General features: G+C 40.8%; 1 protein-coding gene across 1 annotated transcript in view; it reads left to right on the forward strand.

Moving 5' to 3' along the window:
* brinp1 (bone morphogenetic protein/retinoic acid inducible neural-specific 1) overlaps positions 1–18,438 on the forward strand; it is a 126,371-nt gene that overhangs the window by 88,689 nt on the left and 19,244 nt on the right. The window contains exon 5 of the mRNA XM_053846978.1: positions 5,372–5,477. Within this exon, the coding sequence (XP_053702953.1) occupies positions 5,372–5,477 (106 nt within the window). The remainder of the gene's footprint in view (positions 1–5,371; positions 5,478–18,438) is intronic.

The raw sequence follows: 18,438 nt of genomic DNA on the forward strand, positions 1-18,438 counted from the left end.
CAACACTGTGTTCCATATCACCCATGAATATATCACAACTTTTATATTATAACGGAGAGAATAATATCAAAGCTAATATTCACCCTGGAGGTGGTGTCCATTTTTTATAGTTTCATGAATCACATTACTCTGGTAGCTCATGTAGCGCTGGTTTGCATGAGCACAAATGCTACCTTTGCCGTGCAAAATCTGGCGCCGTGGAAAGTAAATCAAATGATAATTCTCGTATCCTGCCTCACATCGTGGGGTTCTGAAACAAAATAATGCAAAATACACGGACAAGACACTTCCCACTGTGAACAATATCGTCTCTTGCTGATAGATATAAATGACATCAGGTTGCTTGTCTTTGCCTGGGTGCACCTGATGGCTCACAGCAAGGACTCCAGTTTGGAAGAAGAAGGAGGAGAAAAAGCAGATATCCTATCGAGTGTGCTTGATGGAAATGCAATACTAACTCGGCACTCTCCCAAAGTGGTGATCCATGATCCGATCTGAATGGAAATTAGCTTCCAATAACCCCGGTAGTGTGTAGTACGATTAAAATGATGTTTTTGAAATTAAAATGGAAGTGACTCTCCGGTGAGGCTCTATCTTGAGATTCCCTATAATTAAATGTTGAAAATTGATCGCCGTGACCTTTCGTGGATACTTATTGGGACCCCCTTGGTAGCACTGCCATTTGCATCCTGGGGACGAATCACATTTCAACAGTGAGGGACATACAAAGTAATGAGGTAAAGACGGGGCCGTGACTGGGCATTATGTTCAGAGTCAATCCAGACTTATCCTCCACCTAAATTCATGATAGCAATGCTAACAGCAAAGCCCACGCAAAACCATCGAGAGACTAGCTGATATATATGAAAACAATATGTTGAATACTATTGCTAGGACTAGTAGTACGGAGGGATCTCCTCCAACTGATAAATGACTTTATGTGAATGAAACTCAATGGGACCTTGGGCGGTTCAACATTGCTTCAGTATTACAGAATTACAGTATCACTTCAACAATTTGGGTTTGAATTCTCACGATTATGATTGAAAATTGAATGAATTATCTTTACTTCATACACTGCAGGGGTTGGACAAAATAATGGAAACACCTTACAGCTACAAAAGCTTTAAGGTGTTTCCATTATTTTGCCCAACCCCTGTGGATATTCACCACATTTAATGGACAATTAATAAACTCAAGACATGAAAGCAGTTCAGTATAGAATATCACCCTCATCTGTCTTGAGTGATGTAGGAAAATGAAGTCATTTTCAGCCACTAAAGTTAGTGATATCTGCACCAAGACTAAGGACAGGCAGCAACCTAAAATTGTGAGCGAGGAGGCAACAGGGTTTATGCTCTCTGCATTGTTCTGACTCTGAAGTCAATGAAGAATTATTTTGTGTTGAACACTGGTTTAATGAGAGGCATCGCTCCGTTTTGTGTGTCCCTCAAAAAAGCGTCAGCCTCGGATGAGAATTTCTCAGGACTAAATCTGAATCCTGTCATCAATGTGGTGGACAATGTATGTTCTACACATGCTCGAGACATGTTACAGTTGTGGGCGGGCTGTCAATCCCAATGTGCCGTCATATCATTTGGTGCTCTTCTTTATGTGTGGTGAGAGGGGAGAAACGATGAAAGCAATGACTTCCAACCTGAGCAACACTATCATGTGAAACTGATAGTATGACGTACAGGAATATTGCTACATTTTAGTAACCGTGTGTGTATCAGAAACAATGCTATTTATCGTGGAGTCGTCATATAAATGTCAAATGTAATTACAATGTATTAGAGGAGATTGAAACGAAATTTTAAAAAATCAGTTTAATTCATCATTAGCATTGGAATCCAGAATACGTGGGACACAAATACAACTTCTGAAAGCATGTACTGTACATTCGTCAAAGCATGAGGCATTCAACTTGAATCCCTCTGAAGGTGACTCTCGGCTACACCAGGTTTGACAGCACTGTTCCATTCACACATTTCCTGATGATTCTGCATTTGCTTTCTTTAGATTGCATAATCCACACCACCATCCCAGCTGTGCAGACCAGTTATATGAGCCTCATGCCAGATAATGGAAATTTAATGTGTACACAACGTGACCCAGATTTTAGGTCATTGAGATTGCAGAGTTCGGGAGCGTTTAATATCTAATTTGCATTCGCCAGAAGCAAGTATCACATATTTGATCTGCCGCGTTGCTTGAGTTACACATTGAGGGTGACGGGGTTAAAATTAGAAACGCTCCAAAGTTCACTGTTTCCTCTTTATTAGTTAGCCTGCTAAATCCAACTGTGTGTTTGGTTCAGATGAATTTAAACAATCTAAATCGTTCCCTCATTGTCAGGTGGTTCAAATAAGCATCAAACTGAGGTCCACAATATCACTGAGGGAGTGCTAAATCGGGGGACGTGTGTGTGTGTGTGTGTGTGTGTGTGTATATATATATATATATATATATATATATATATATATAGTTCAAGTGTAAGCAGACACCCCAGTCCACCCATCAGGATGTGCAAAATATTGAAGAGCACAACTCATTTTCCGAGGATCCAGATATAGCAAGTCATTAGCGGAAGGTGATGGCCAGATGAAGAGGGCTTAGCAGAAGAAATTCGTAATGAAGACGCCTCGACCTCACGGTACATTATTCTTCTGTCACTCTGACCTAGTGTCTCGCCTTTTATTCAGCGCCTTTCTCATCAGCTGTTGACTTGTAGTCGAAGCGTTTCTCAGGGACAAAGATGTAACATGAAAATGAAGTTTTTATTTTGCTACTAGATATAGTCCCAGAAAGTAAGATAAAGGGTATTGAAACCATGTGTTTGGCAGGCGAGTCAGCAATATTGGCAGAAATAGAGAGATGCATGCACATTTTTTTTCCAATGTTGATCAGAGTAAGTCAGAAATGTTGGAAGATAGCGAAGAAATATATAGCGAATGAACGATGACAATACTATCAAATCAACTTCAAAGTCAAAAAGTGGAAGTAGACAAGCTGAGAAATTTAGAGCAGAGGGAGGAAATTTGTGAAAGTAAAGGCACAACTCGAGATCTTGTCACTAACAGACAACATAGTATTGAATGAGCTTATTGATGAAAACACAGCCTCAAGGAGCTCACAGGGGGTTACGAGGAGAGAATCGCCCTCTTGGAAACCAAGTAAGAGCCGAGAACATGATGATACACTCAGTACCACAAGACATGGACGCTGATGTTTTCAGGCTCTTCACAGAGGATTCTGTGTTTAGCTCTGCTCTGAGAATCTCCGTTCGCCTGTAGTGTTTATCACACCAGACCCCATCTAGCAGGAAGTGGTGAAATTCAAGGTTCTCAACGCAGCTTCACCGTCAGTGACCAGACCAGGATTACATTTGACCACGATTACCCCTGAAAGGTTTAGAACAACGGCAAGAAGCAAGTGGCAGTAGAAAACAACAAACGCTGAGTGTTAAGTTCCAAGAAGGTAGTTTGGCAATTGACTAAACCCAGGAGGAAGTGTATCATGCCACTGCTGCATCATCAAAGGAAGCAAACAATGAGGAGTAATGACTGGGAGTTGCACGTCTTCTGAAGTCATAAAGTCAAAAAATGGTCATAGAAGTTTAACTACATCGTCATAAAGCTCAATGATTCATTCACAAGTGAAATCTGTGCTGTTACTGTATCTACACTCTTTGTTTAATAATGGGACTCTGGAGATCAAAATGGAGGTCAACAAGAGAAACCTACACCTATCTGGGAAAAGAGAATACAGACAAGGTGCAGAAGTTATAAGAACCATTTTGTCACTGCTCATTTTTGTCCCTTTAGATCAAGTTGATAATGACACAATTGTTACTGTATGGATGTTTGATGTGGGATTGAGTTGCACATTCAGTCATTCATTCTTGTATTTCTTTCTAAAATCAAAAGTAACCAAGCATGATCTGATCTTCTTAAGAACCATGAGTGCACTCCCAGTATATTCAATAACAGTGAAAGCGCGCTGTTCAGTTTTTCACATCCTCTAGATGAAACAATTCCCACTGAATTAAATATATGCAAGATGAGAGACATGCGTCTTCCAGCAGGTGCTGTCACTGATCTATCACTTTGAAATGAATCCTGATAACCATGGAATGTTTTATAGACCTACAAGATTTTAGCGGCAGCTTTCAAGTCTTTCACCCTATTTATTCACACAGATCAATGATTTTCTTATGAAGGATGACGATTGGAGAAGATGCTCCAGAGTGACTGATCACTCTGATGCTCTCTGGGCCCTGGCGGGGTTCCACTGTTGTGTTCTGTTTAATAATCCAAATCCTCTAAGTCCCCCTTGGCCCACTTTAGTACTTTGATTGCTCCTTGTGTTTTTATGATGTTATATTGCATATTCATAATCTGATGCACATCACTCACATCACGAAGCCTCCAAGGTCGTGGTGATTAGAATGGTCTAGAAATCAACCCTGGATCGGTCTGCTTCCAAGTCTTTATTTTTGTGGGGAGAATGAATTACGTTGCGTCTTTGGCAAGCTGTTTTCGTGTGCATGCACATTCATTAAAATGTCTGTGTGTGTGTGCGCGCGCGTGAGGACTAAAATAATTGTGCCGTTGCTTCCTTGTTCACACACCTGCTCTGCCACCTGGGATGATGTCCACAGGCGAAGGAGGACAGATACACACTTTGCTCAGTCACCATGGATCCTTGCAGAGGCCGCTTATTTGGCTTTATTTTCACCAAAGAAAATCGAGCTCAGTCAGCAGCCAAGTAAGACGGTGGAGTCTCATTGATGGCCATCTTTTTTTTCACCGTCTGGTGCTGTTATTTATGTTAAAGTTTGGAGGATATTTGGAGGAACTTTCATCCCAAGTTTGAGGCGTGGTATGAAAAATCTGGATGGGAAATAGGCCGTTTATATTGACATGATATTGTTGTGACCGTGGATGTGAGTGCTCACTCGCAATACACAGGGCGATAGCTGCAGCAATGAATAGCGCATTCATCATTGTTTAATAATGGCTCTCTTTTTGCTTCAGTTGTTATCATCACAAGCATCATCATCATCTCCCACTTATTGAACCAGTGTTGGCAGTCTTGTGAACTGATTTAAAATGTAATACCACGATAATGACACACACAGCTGTGATATGATGGTTTCCAACAGCTAAATGCCTCGAAAGGAATGAAAGCAGGAAAGGCAATATGACAAAAGAGAGATAAAGGAAACACTCGACAACTTTGGGTCCTTTTCAACTTAAGAAAAATAATAAAATAAATAAAGAGTACAAATGTATACTGACTAGTGCAGCATTCAGCTGATGCTTTGCTTTTTAAAAGTGGCCATAGAAAAGTTTTAATTCTCTTGCAGGTGACAGAGACTCTGACAGGACCGCTGGGATGCAGTAGCTACGACAATCTGGACTCTGTAAGCTCCATCCTTCTGCAGAGCCCTGAGAGCAAGATTCATCTGCAAGGTAAGCACAGTGATCCCATCTTGACTTCAGTGTGTAATGATTTGTTGTCTTTATATGTAAATACCCGCAAAAAAAAAAAAAAAAAAAACACCAGAAAGTGCAGACCTCTGACAAGTCAATAATTTCCAGCAATACTGTGATTTTCTCCCTGAAATAGTTACCCTGCATTTCTCTTGTCTATGTAACCGGTTTTTCAGTATTTAAAACCTTGGGCACCATTCAACTTCAATACTTCCAACTCCAAAACTTTGACATAAACAGGCCGTCAAACGTTCATCATATTGAAGTTACAGGTGTCCAGCATTTCCTTGTGTAAAGTAGTGACTGAAAGACATTCAACACAGATGATCTGATGCTCATAACATCTCAGATTTGCTGAGTTTTTGCTGCTTCGTGATAGTCATTTGCAAGCGATGAAGTATTTGAATTTAAAATTGTTAATTCATCCTGTAAAATGTTCCACTTCAATTTTTTTTAAGAAGACGACAGGTAATGATAACCAATATTAAATTATGTTTTATTTATTGTTATAGTATTGTTACATCTATAATAACTCCAAATTAAAAATACATGTTCTGGTTATGTTGAGAATTGGAACAAATACTTGAGTTGGTTTAGTTACAGATGGCCACCGGATCTTATCCATAAAGACCTGCTGCATGTTTATGATATGTGACGTGCAAATGCCAGAAAGGCCCTCTGTCATCCTAACTTGATTATTCATGAAAACACCATTAAAAATACAAAAATTAATAGCTTGAGATTTAGATTAAATAATTGGAGGCTGATAATATTGTCTAAATAAATCACAATGTGACTGGAAATTAGGGCTACGGAAAGTGCGGCCCACTGGCTTCCACTGTAACAATGTTTTTTATTCGATTTTATTAGTTACAGTACCGACCACCATATTGACTAGTTGACTAGCCCAGGCCTGTTTGTGGTGTTAAAAATGTGGCGTGAAAGATGTGTCCTTTGTGTAATGATGCCATACTGATGCCAAGCGCAATTGTCACAAAGACTCTTTCCTCTCACTGACATCTCAACTAAGTGAACCTCATTGCAGCCCTGGTAGGAATGAACCACTCAGTGGAGGTCTGTCTCAGGCTACAGGCTGGTTTAAAAAAGTGCTCCGTAAAATGGAAGCCATTTCTGCCGTCCACATGGATCCGCCAAAGCGATTTGAAACCATGTAGTACATATGCCAGGACTGTAGAGGCGCTGTCATGCTCAAAACATAGCAACAAATTGAACACAACATGACATGTGCAAATTATGCTGGATAGCATAAACAAATCGATCATCAGAGTAGTTCAGGATTTCTTGCTAATATTAACAATAACCTGAAAAACTGTTGCCATGTCTATACTACTCTCTTGTTCGCTGGAATGGTTGTGATGTGGCGACTTTTGGGGAGAAGGCTGAAACAGATGGAGCCATGACGTCAATGTTTTCAAAAGTATTCGGATCCACTTTTCACACAGGGATGTGTTTCCGCATCCGCTATATCAAGCTACCTTCATATCATGACATTGTTCTTTCACTTTCAGTCGCCCAGATGTTTGACTTATGCTTTCAATGGAGCAAGCAGCGCCACTGTCTTATTACCTTCAAGAAATCACAAGCCACAGAAGTACAGGGGAAAGCGGAAATGAAAACTAAATAAGAATAAATAGACTTTTATTTTGCTGCCGACGTGTTTGCATCGGTGACCTATCCTGTGTAATTGTGTCGCAGTAGTGTTTCAAAATTGTCTGTTGCGCTTCCCTCTTTTGGCGACATTAATGAAAGCTTCCTGTGTGAGTCTCCCTCGACCATATCGACTTTACATTCCACCACCGATCATTCATCTGCAGCTCTATTAACTCCCAGCCAATAGTCATCATTCACTTCACAGAAGTTCTATTTTAAACATGACACAAGCAATTATTGGCCTCAAAGAAGAAACCGCTCGAAATGTCTTCGACTCTGGGGAACAGAAGCGTCGATGAAAGACTGTTTAAACTTCGGTCAAGTGTTTGAACAGAGCGACTCGTTCTTTGATTTCGCCAAGTTAACATAGACCATTGAAACTACGGGCAGAACTCTCAGAAGCGTTTTCGATACAATCCCCACTTCCCTTCCAGATTCCCTCTCTGTTGGGATCATTACTCGTCCTCTGAAATCTCAGAACTAAGCACTTTGTTACTTTTAAGTCTTCCATTGCCAAGAACTCAAAGCACTCTATAGGTTTTGAGGGAAGCTTTACTGGCATGCATAAGCCCCGAGCTTTGAAGACGTTTGTCACCCAATTGACAGATGACAGGCCAAGAAAAGAGGCTCTCTATGGGCTTGATAATAACTGGAAGCCCAAAACCTTTTTCTTTAAATCAGAAAAAAAAAGACTGCGCCGGGAGTGTGTGAATTCAGGTTGGAAACTTTCCCTCAAATTGGGCTATTTTAGGAGCAATTATGATCTCACTTAGAATGATAGCTTTAGGTGGAACTTCAACAACCTTTCTGCAATGATGGCACTTCACACAGCTCATACAGTGACACAGAGAGAAGGAGAATCTTTAAAGGTCTGTGCTTCTATAACTATGTTCATAATGAGACCCAATTAATTCACTCATTCTGTCACAGATAAATATAAATGGGACACTTGTTCTTTCATGCTTCCATACAGGCACGAGTATTGAAACACAACTGGCTCCCTTGGGAGTTTCGGATTCTTTAAGAAGTCTGGGTATCATGAAATTAAAATGTCTGAATTAAAACTATAATACTGTGGTTCTGGATACGATGCTGGTCTCACATACGTGTTTTAGTGATCAGCTGTGATGGAATGGAAAAATTTCTTGATGTTAGGAAAAATGTGTTTGGATGTTAAAATATTCTACAGCAGCTTGAGAAAAGTTGAAAGGTTGAGTCCAATACCAGTTATTGTCACAAGAAAAAATAAATAAATAAATAACAGGAAGTCCAGATAGAGAAGCGGTTACCTAGGCTTTGATCAACATGATCAACCATGGTAATAAGCACTGAGACAAATTATAATTTTTCATTTTTAATGATACACTGCACTGCACTGTTTTCAGCACAGGGAGGGTACATTAGGTTTCATGATACACCAACATAGGAAACATTGGTGAAAAAAATAAGGGAAAAAATATGTCAGAATTATTATTATTATTATTATTATTATTATTATTATTATTATTATTATTATTGTGCCATACCACAATAATCTAAGTCAGAATATTGCATCAAACCTCAAAACTCAAAAATTTGTCTTTGCGTAGTTTTGCATATTTGTGTTTTCGCAGTGTTGTTAGTGATGGGTAGATGAGGTTTCATGAAACAGTGTCCTCATTTTTAGAGGCCACCAGATGGCAGTAGCTGATGTAATAATGTTCAGGTTTCTTATTCAATAAAACCTCCCAGAATTTCTAAATCAAGAACACCATCTAGTGGCCTCAGAATATTAGGACATTGTTTCACCAACCCTGCCATACTGTCCTATGGTACCGCATCTAGCCATTACTAGTAGTACTGTTTCTTAGATGGTGCTTGCTTCTGTCACTGTTTGACTGTGTTTTTTGGTTTTATAGAATGTAAAATTTAACAACAATATTTAACTTTTGGGACTGATGTTTCTTTTTTACTCAAGAAGTCAACTGATGTTTCTTTTTTACTCAAGAAGTCAATGGAGATGAAATGCACATATCTCTCACAGTAATGGACTGATGAAGCATCATGAAAGCTCTTCGATTATTAGATTGTCTGCGCCAAGTGATCATTGGCTTACACCTAATATTTCACCAAAACCTCACTAAAATCAGCACCACCTCCTATTGCTCTTCCTACGAGAAGACAATGTTTCATGAAGCTTCACCAGCTCATTAAGAGTAAAAGTTCCAGACACACAGAAGCACACACTTGTACACTCACATGCAGTGGTAGAAAAAGTGCTATTTTGAGAAACGGTCTGAAGTACTGACTCCACCACCGTTCAGTAGAAAGGTACATGCTCAGTAAGCAAGTGATAATAGCATAAGATGATACATAAGTGCTGCGTCGCTGGAAGAGCGACAAAACGGTGATGCTTTCATTGACACTGCTGTTCAAGCTGATTGAAGTTTCTCCTCAGATGTACAGTGTCGAAAGGAAAATGTGCTGTGGTAACTAAAATAATACAAGCACAGAACTGAGCAGCATCCTGCCCTCGTCATAATCTTTTAATTCTGACAAAACTGCGTCCAGTAGATCAGGAAGAGAGAAAAGACTATCTGCTCTTATCAGTGTTTACTTTAAAGAGTCGCTCACTACATGAGGCATGATAAGGTTGGCAGCAGAGTGGATTAGCGGAGACGGAGGATATCACCACCCCGCATGAAAGATTACTGGTGAGCGAGTGCATTCAACCGTTTATTTTGTCTTTAAACGCTTCCTGCAGGAGCTGGTTGTGATGAGACTGTCAAGCGACGCAGGAGCGAAACCAGCGTAAATCACCGTCCATAATGACAGTGGATTATGTCAGGTTAAGATTCAGTATTAATGTGAAGTTTATTGCCTGTTCATAGCCAGCTGGATGCAGCTATTAAGATGTTTTTGCTTGAACCTCACTGCCTTAAACATGTTCATTACCAGCAGTGAACAAGGCTGGTATCTCCATCTCCAACATGCTTGACCCAACACCGTCTCTCCTCTCCTCGTGAATCTAAATCATTCTCATCATTTCCATTGAGTTCTACTCTGCCACTTCTACCGGCCCATTTATGCTCCCTTTTTCCTCCAAAATTGTACGTGTCCATTTCAAGCGATGTTACCATCTCTGGTCACATACTATTGCTGATATTGCTGTTCACCAGTATCCACAGGGCGGGGCAGTCCACAGTCAAACGTTTATGACGACAGCCACAGCTTTAACAGAATGTGACGTTTCACAGCCAAAACTTAAAATGAAAGAGTGTTGTCATGTTTATTTTACAAGGAAATAGCTAAAACAAGCTACGTAATACGGACTGTCTTGATTGATCCACGCTGCTCTCACAACACCTTGAACAAAGTAAAAGAGTTTACTGACGATCGAGAAGGTTTTAATCATTGAAGTACAGATCCAGACATCGGAACTGATCAATGAATAGTCTGGTGATCTTCAGTAACTTGGGGAAAATCAAGCTGCTTTCCTCCTCGCAGTCCTCCTCATGCAGACAGCAGCAAGATCACAGCAGTGAAAACCGTTACTGTAGAGCGCAGCGTTATTCATTTAAGCAAATCTGTCTGTCAATAAAGTCAGATGTTTATCAGCCTAATAAACACAAAAACATGTGAACACCCGCACACATCGCGAGTCCCTGAGCGCTGCGCTCCCGTTCTCAATCACAATGTTCCTGCAGCTCCTAGCTGCACACCTCAGCATTGTAGAGTTTGAGAAATTGTATTTGAATGATGTTGGCCGGCCAGACAGAGATCAGACCCTTTACTCCCTGGCATTTATCATGTTTCTGTGGAGTCGCGCTGCACACGTAGTTTCCAGCATCTAGCACCGAGCCACCTGAGGCGAGAAGTTCACCGCCCATGGAGAGTTTCCCGAGACAAAGGGCAGGTCTCCAGCCAGGATCAAGTCAAACCTGACTTGCTTGTGTTCACATCTCGGACTTCTTAGCCGAAAGAGCTTTGTCTCGAGACAGAACCCGCAGTGTGAAAGTGCCCTTAATCTGTTAAATATACCGTATCTGGAGGACGGAGAACTTTCACCATTGTTATGTTCTCTTTGTGTTTCATTAGAGCTACATGTTGGGTCGTTCAGAACTATGGACGAAATGAATGCAGAGCACGGAGAGAAGGCTATACTATATTCCAGAAACAGACCAGCTTGTAAGCTATACTAGCATCAGAACAAACCGAATGTGGATAGAGATGTTGGTGTACACCGACAACAAGTAGTACAAGAGTACCACTTAAATCAAAGAAACGAAAATGCATTCACTAGGGGCAGAATTGATGAGATCCATTCTTCTCTCTGATCCTTTTCAAACCCGCAGATTAGATTAGGATGCAAGAGTTCTTATTGCATGTTTGATAAGGGATCGGAATAAACTTCAACTGCTTCTACTTCAAGTTGCGCACGAGAGAGTGGCCAGGGACATGTGTACCTCATGTTTCTAAATGTGTTTGGCTGAGTGGTCAAGCGCAACATACACTGTCATCACTAGCAACGGAGTAACCTGCATGGATTTGAGACATTTAGATAAATGGAGAACATTAATGTTTTATAAATGTATTACAGGATATTGACTGGCTTCTGTGTAGACCGTACCTCATTATAATGAAAGAATATTTTGTGCCTGTGTGTTTACATTAGCTGTACAACAGCTGCCATATGAGTAGGACGCCATTAGTGTTGTTATGAGACAAATATCGTGGAGAGAGCTAATGTTCAAAAATTGCTGAAGCAGCGGTCCATATGGAGACACAGCTCTGGCATTTTTAAATGGCAATCTATCACTCGTATGCACTTTGGAACCCGGTGTCATAAAGTCTGAAATGGTGACAGAAAGCACTGAAACAATATTGAATGGGTTTACATTTTGATGGTTAAATGATTCTTGTGAATATTTTCTTCTATTTCTTCTTGTTCTTGCTGTAATCCAGGGATAGAAGCAAATTATTATTTGTCAGAACTGCTTCTTAAACTGCTTTTTTGTGGATTTGTCAAAGTTGTTTGACTTGTGTTCGTTTTTCAAGCTGTCTGACTTGCACTGTTGGTGCAGCATAGCAATTTGACACTGCAGCAGACGTATAGGCCGGTGTTGAATCCCAAATAAGCTTGGCTATAAAATCCACATACAAATAAGCTGCGTATGGACAATATTTCACTGCTGAAAACATCCTGCTGACAAAATAGTCTCCTCCTGTTGGGCTTAGCTTCAACAAAAGCCAAATATATATATGTACACTATGCTAGGTAAACAGTTTAAACAGGCTGTGTCCCCATATTCCAGTGCAAGCTGCATTTCAGAAAAAAAAAAAAAATGATGTCAGGACATAGGTACACATACCTGTAACGGTAAACAAGTCTAAATTGATTTACTGCATCACACGCTAACGACCGGACTGTCACTGAGCCATTGAGTAGCTATTGCGGCTCATCCCAAAAGAAGCTTCAATTCATCTTGTGGTGATTTATCACAGCTCCTCGACTGGTCTTTTTCCAGTTAATACGCCGCCACCTCAAACATGAGATTCTCTCAGGATTCCTTTGATGCTGACAACAACCATAAATTGCCTTAACAAGCTGGAGGGGGGGCAAATATCAGCTGGTACGAAAAGACTCGGCTGTTGCTTGTTACTGCTCTGTTATTGTCATAGGCCAGAGACGGTCCACAATAATTTGTTTTTTTTTATTAATTTATTAATTCATTTGTATGATTTTCATTGGCTCCTCTGTGGGGCTCTGTATCTGTTTTTGCTTGTATTTATCAACTGCTAATATATTGTCAAATTGTGTCTATTTTCAATTGTGATAGGCGTTTACGATTCCGAAGTTCTTAGTTCCTGGTGGTGCCGGTTAGTCTCCCGTCATCTGAGCACTCTGAGCAGGCATAGTTTGAACCTCAAGGTACACCACCTCAATTGATTCTCATTGAGAGAAGTTGGACGGTCTACCTTCGTCCTGCAACTGAGACAGCGTGATTCGCACTGAAGTTTAGTTGTATTGGTAACGCGAAAAGTGGGAAACGAGCGCAAAAGTTGGTCAACAGTCGTACTACAGTTTGTCTAATGGTTGTGCAGTCGCGGAAGTCAGATGGTAATTTGACAGTAGCGGGCCGTGCATTTTACAAATGAAAAGGTGGTGCGAGTATCCAGTCACAGGACACGTACAAGTCACGTTCAACGTGAGGCTAGCTAGAGGGCCTCGCTGTCCCCAACTTGTGATCTGATTGGCTATCGCAACTATACTGTGTCCGTTCACTCTGAGGGCATCTGCACCGTTGCTGCTGAAGGCCTTGGATAAAATACATTAAAAATGAAATTCACTTTTGTCATGAATACGCTCATGATTTCTGGTTAGAGAAGGGCCGCCACTGAAATTTGAAAATGTAATCCTCTCCACTTTCTCCCACTATTGTGAAAATTTTATTGAAAATTGTTTGTAATCTCTCAAGGGATGTTGCACATTTAGAGTCACTTTATATTTTAAAAACCAAATTTTGCTATCATTATAGAAGTTGGTCTTAGTGGCACTGTCAAAACTGGGCCACATCCCAGTCTGGACATTTTTCACTCAGTATTTCTTCTAAATACGAAAAAAAACCTGAACTTGTGTAATCCACTGCTTTGATGAAACCCACTTACCATTTCCCTTCACTGAGATGATCCCGAAGAACGACTTATGCCTAAGCAGATGTTAATTGCTTATGCATTAAATAAGAGGATCATATTAGTATTCAGCACCACTGGAGTTGCAGCAGGAATGCAGTAATAGAAAACCCACTTCATTTCATTTTTATAATTAAACTTGTAATCATCCATTTTCCCCTGCCGACTATTCCCTCCTTCTAAATCTGAACCTCAGCACTTTATCTACCTTTGGGCTTTAAAGTAGCTGCAGGACAAAAAAAAAAAAGAAGTGGTGTTGGGAAATTATTGTGACCAAACGTGAAAGTAAAAATAACATTGTGACTCAAAGTGCTTGCTCATGATCGATTGTATGCTTCTGTCATTCTGGAACCTCTGGATTTATTTAAGAATAATGTTTTTTCCTCGCTCACACACTTCCTCTTGGTCTGTTCTTTGTGAGGTAGCGGGTCTGTGAGTCACAGATAACACACCGCGGATATGACACTCCCTGGATATTCCTCCTGCTTTCACTTAGATTTAGATTAGAAAAGCTGTGGTGGGATCTGACATCAAGGGAGCTACTTTTCAAAACCCCAAAACCCGGTGCTCTACTGTGCCACAGTTTTGCGTTTAAAAGCATCCGGCACATTTGCCAACACTTTATGCTTCCACTAGTCCCCCCACCCCCATGGCTATCATCAAAATTAAAGATGACACCGGAACCACTTTTTTTCACATTTGATTTCATGCATGACTGCAGTTGGCTTTGATCCATCCAATATGAAACTTTCTTTAACTGAAACTATTGAGCCTCCTGTTTTGTTCAAGTGGATCATACAACCAGAGACATAGCAATAAAAGGCCCAGGTGCTCATTACCTCTGGATCGCTTGCATTTTAAGTCAAGATCTGATCAAGTTATTTCAAGGTTGTTGAACATAACGTAATATGGAGCAAAGCCAAATGCAGCCTCATTCTGTATTTATTTATTTTAAGTTTACGTTGCTATCGGATCATTTAGGATTGAATGTTGAAGTTCATAATAAAGGAAAATGACCATTTAGTGCCCGGAGATTTATTTATTATTTTGTTGTACTGATGGGTGGATCATGGTTGTCCTGTTTTTCAGAGCGCATCAGATGACCATCTAAAATTCAGAAGGTTTTCTTTACAGTTGTTCTTCAAAGCCAAAGATCAAAGAGTGCCATCTATTGAGTGCTGAAAATGAGGCTTCCAAAAGCAGTATTTCTGAGGGCTGGCTCAAGTAGAAAGGTTAGGAGAAGAAGTTAAATCCAAGGCTTTGACTGAGTCCCAATTCTTCCGCTTACCCCTTCCACTTTGTCTTCCGCTTTCCCCTGAAAAACAAGTGCCAGGGGTTAGGGGTAAAATATTCCACTAAGAAATGGGACAAAGCTTGACTCTTGGATCAGAAAAATAATCATAACAATGCAGAATGTGTCGACTTCAGTGGCATTCTACAGTGAAAGTGCAACACAAATATGACATCATAGATTCCTGCTGTGCAACATGTTGATCATCAGTCATTCAGTAATAATATGAACATCAACAGAAAAAGGTTATGTGGCAATAATTGTATGATCATGTCAATTGGAAAACTATCACATCACCCCTGAGTCTATGTCACGTTCGGTGACAGAACGAGATCTGGCTCAATGAAAAAAATGACTTGCAGTTGCAATGTTTCTTGAGAATCTTGTCAGAGCACACAGTTTCTTGAGTTCCTCCAGAAAGTCTCAGTTTCAAGGGCTGTGTTGCCGTACCCGGCATCCCTTCCCCTCACGCCAACAGAGAATTGGAACACCCCTCACTCTTGCCGGCATGCGTAACATTGAGACAAAGGTTTAAGGCAAAAGACTGGGGAGGAATTGAGTTGCAGCCTGTGACGGTCCAGTAGGTTTGGAGTGGTTGAGAGTAAAGACAGTGTGGGTCCAACAAATGAGGTTCCTGAATGACGGACCATGAAGAGGTTTAGTGTCTTTCGGAAGGTTGGTCACGATAGATAAAGTTCCGGGAGGCTGACCTGCTGTGCCGATACCTGATGCAACTGCCAAAGATGCCGATAAACGTTTTGATTTCCCATAATCCCAAACCTTCATCAAACCCAAATGTAATTTTGACCTTTAAATTTGGTAGTTTGTTGTTGAAAAGGTGTTCCAGCGCAGCCCTTCCCAAATTAAATGATGAGTGTGGTTAGCATAATCTGCACTGATTCATTCACAGCCCAGACAATGAAGGTTGGAAATGGTTCGCAGTATTAGCAAATACCGTTTCATTAATCCTTGTCAGAACAAATGAATTTCTCTGTCGCATTCATTCACCTGTGGTGAGTTAAAGAGCAGCCCTGCACACATGAAAGCCCCTAAATGTGATCTCATTTATGCATTTTGTAGCACAAATTGAGCCAAAGCCGCCTTTAGAATCCATTGTTGTGTGTTTCAGGAATCTCAAATGAGTGTATTAAGAGCATCAATTCCAGCGGCCCCTGAAGTTCTTGAGAATATTTTGCTTTATTTACAAGGGGATTTGGGCTCTCGTTTGTTGTCCCACATTAATTTGGTCTTTATTTGTTCGTCTGCTCTCCAGACTCAAGCTGAGAAACCCAATCATTGTGATTAACCTGGGTTCTCAATTTCTCCTCCAGGACCTTGATGTAAAAAAGAAATCGATTAGCAGGTTGGAATTAGCGTGCTGTAGTTAAAATGGTGAGGATTAATATTATTGTTTTTCTTTTCTTTCGTTTTTAATCTGGTCTCTTAAATATGCTGCTCTTTTTCAGCACATGATTTTTGTCCAGTACTATTGTAAGATGCAGTGAAAAATGTGTCATTGTGTTGTCAATATTTATTGATTCATTTGTAATTGTACAGCATAAATTAAATACAGTGTTACCTCGGTTCTTGACCACAATCCGTTCCAGACGGCCGTTCAAAAAGCGATTTGTTCGAAATCTCAATCGATTTTTCCCATTACAATGAATGGAAAAAGAAACAATGCGTTCCAAGCCTTAAAACAGGCTTTTGTAGGAGTGAATGTAGAGTGTCTGCTGCAGGTGCGCTGTTCCTCTATGTGTGTGGCCGCTGCATGTGGGAGGGGTTGCCGAGTGAGTGAGGTCTCTCCAGAAGTGAAGAGGTGCCCGGTGCGTGTCCAGCTCTGAATGTGCGCTTCTGTGCAGTTTGGCTGTGACAAAGTCATAAACCAAGTCACGCTCTGTCCCAGACTCGCCTCATCCCTGTCCCAGCTCCAGCCCACAACAGGACATCAAACCCTGGAGTGTGCGCTCCAGCCTCGGAGGTGTGGAGAGCGAGCACCTGTGACACTCTACCACGGTCCAGTGTGGAGACAGGAAAGGTTTTATACCTCGATATGAAGAAAAATCAGTCTGTAAATGTAGCTAACGGGACACGTCTGCATGCAGAGGCTGCGTTATACACAATAACAAAGCTTGTTGTGGGTCAGCGCACGTTTTGTTTAGACAAAAAAAAAGTGAATATTTCAGGGAACATGCATGACCTACAGCCCTCGTACTGTCTACAGGCCGCATCACTTCACCAGCGCACAGTCAGAAATATGGCCGCCATCATTTAGAGAGCAGTGTGAAGGCAAAAGCAATTTGCTCTTTCTCCATTCCCAAACAATGCTGTCTCCCTTTATTCTTTCTCCTGTTTCCACAAAAGCTATCTTAGAAGAGCCATGAGCCCATCTTGGAAGATTTATGAATATGTTAGAATAGCCTGAGCCAACAGTTTTCAAAGTGGTGAGGAGAAAATAAATTAAACCGGCCCTGTAGGCAAGAGTGATGAATGAGACGCTCATTGCTCCGTCGCTCCATGCCCGTCTCTGTTTTCAGGAGAACATTCTGCAAACATTATGGGGAAACACAAACAAACATATGAATCAATTAAGCTGTTTTTGATGACTGAATTGTTGGAAGATTGACTTGGAAACTGAATCTCATCAGCAAACACTATGGCACCGCTTAGAAGGGAGCGCTTCCGTCTGCTATGCAAAATAAGGGGATCAAATGATGGATGGAAATGAAGGTAAACAATGAGTGTGTTTTATCCTCGTTTTCGTCTTTCTGCTCTTTTAACTCGGTGCTTTTATCCTTCATCTATTGTCTGGCTTATTTTTTTCATTTTAGAGCCATGACAGTGAGAAAAACAAAGTACGGATGCGCTGGTTCCAACTGCCGAGTTAAAAAAGATAACACAGCAAGAGGCAACCTTGGTTTATTTCAAGGCTGACCACTGAGGTGCTCAGAAGACTCGAATCTTCTTGTGGAACGACCCATGAAATGGACCGAGGGAGCCGGTACATTTATTTAGAGACAGAAAAAAAACACATGTCCTTTGCCCAGAGAGCTGATAACACCGGATCATTTTCAAGATGGATGGCTGCACATAGTTTCCTTTCTTTCTTGTGCGATGAAACTCCAGTACCTGATGAAATCTTCCAGACCTGACCTGGAGGTCAACTTACAATTGGAAGTGGTCAATCAAGAGCAAGTTTCCATTTAGGCCTGAATGCCCATAAATCTTTCCTCTTCACAGTCACTCTTGCAGACAGACTTGTCTGAAACTGCAATACTTTCCCACTTTGCTGATAGATGCTATATT

Source organism: Synchiropus splendidus, chromosome 1 (genome assembly GCF_027744825.2).
Source record: "Synchiropus splendidus isolate RoL2022-P1 chromosome 1, RoL_Sspl_1.0, whole genome shotgun sequence".
Taxonomy (NCBI): Eukaryota; Metazoa; Chordata; class Actinopteri; order Syngnathiformes; family Callionymidae; genus Synchiropus; species Synchiropus splendidus.